The 271-nt window shown below is 66.4% G+C and overlaps 1 protein-coding gene across 1 annotated transcript in view; it reads left to right on the top strand.

The window, feature by feature from the left end:
* The window catches only part of LOC104074244 (scavenger receptor cysteine-rich type 1 protein M130 {ECO:0000250|UniProtKB:Q86VB7}-like), a gene marked incomplete at its 3' end in the record, with an annotated part of 8,448 nt that overhangs the window by 4,011 nt on the left and 4,166 nt on the right, over positions 1 to 271 (top strand). Inside the window, exon 6 of the mRNA XM_009574304.1 lies at positions 93 to 264. Coding sequence (XP_009572599.1) covers positions 93 to 264 — 172 coding nt within the window. The remainder of the gene's footprint in view (positions 1 to 92; positions 265 to 271) is intronic.

Genomic DNA, 271 nt, shown 5'->3' with positions numbered 1-271 from the left:
GGTTGTGGAGGACGTGGGAGTCATTTGCCGGGGTAAGCGGCACTGCACGGGCCCCCCAGATGATGGAGTGAGTGGGCAGCCAGCCCTGACAGCAACCGGGGTTTCTCCCCACTGCAGGGAGCCAGCAGGTCCGGCTGGTGAATGGGGCCGGGCGCTGCGCCGGGAGAGTGGACATCTACTATCAGGGCAGCTGGGGGACTGTCTGCGATGATGGCTGGGACCTCTCTGGTGCTGCCGTCGTTTGCCACCAGCTGGGGCTTGGCGGTGCAGG

Source organism: Fulmarus glacialis, unplaced genomic scaffold (genome assembly GCF_000690835.1).
Source record: "Fulmarus glacialis isolate BGI_N327 unplaced genomic scaffold, ASM69083v1 scaffold17163, whole genome shotgun sequence".
NCBI classification, from domain to species: domain Eukaryota; kingdom Metazoa; phylum Chordata; class Aves; order Procellariiformes; family Procellariidae; genus Fulmarus; species Fulmarus glacialis.
The sequence above is the reverse complement of the archived record's forward strand: the minus strand, read 5'-3'. Positions and strand labels throughout refer to the sequence as shown.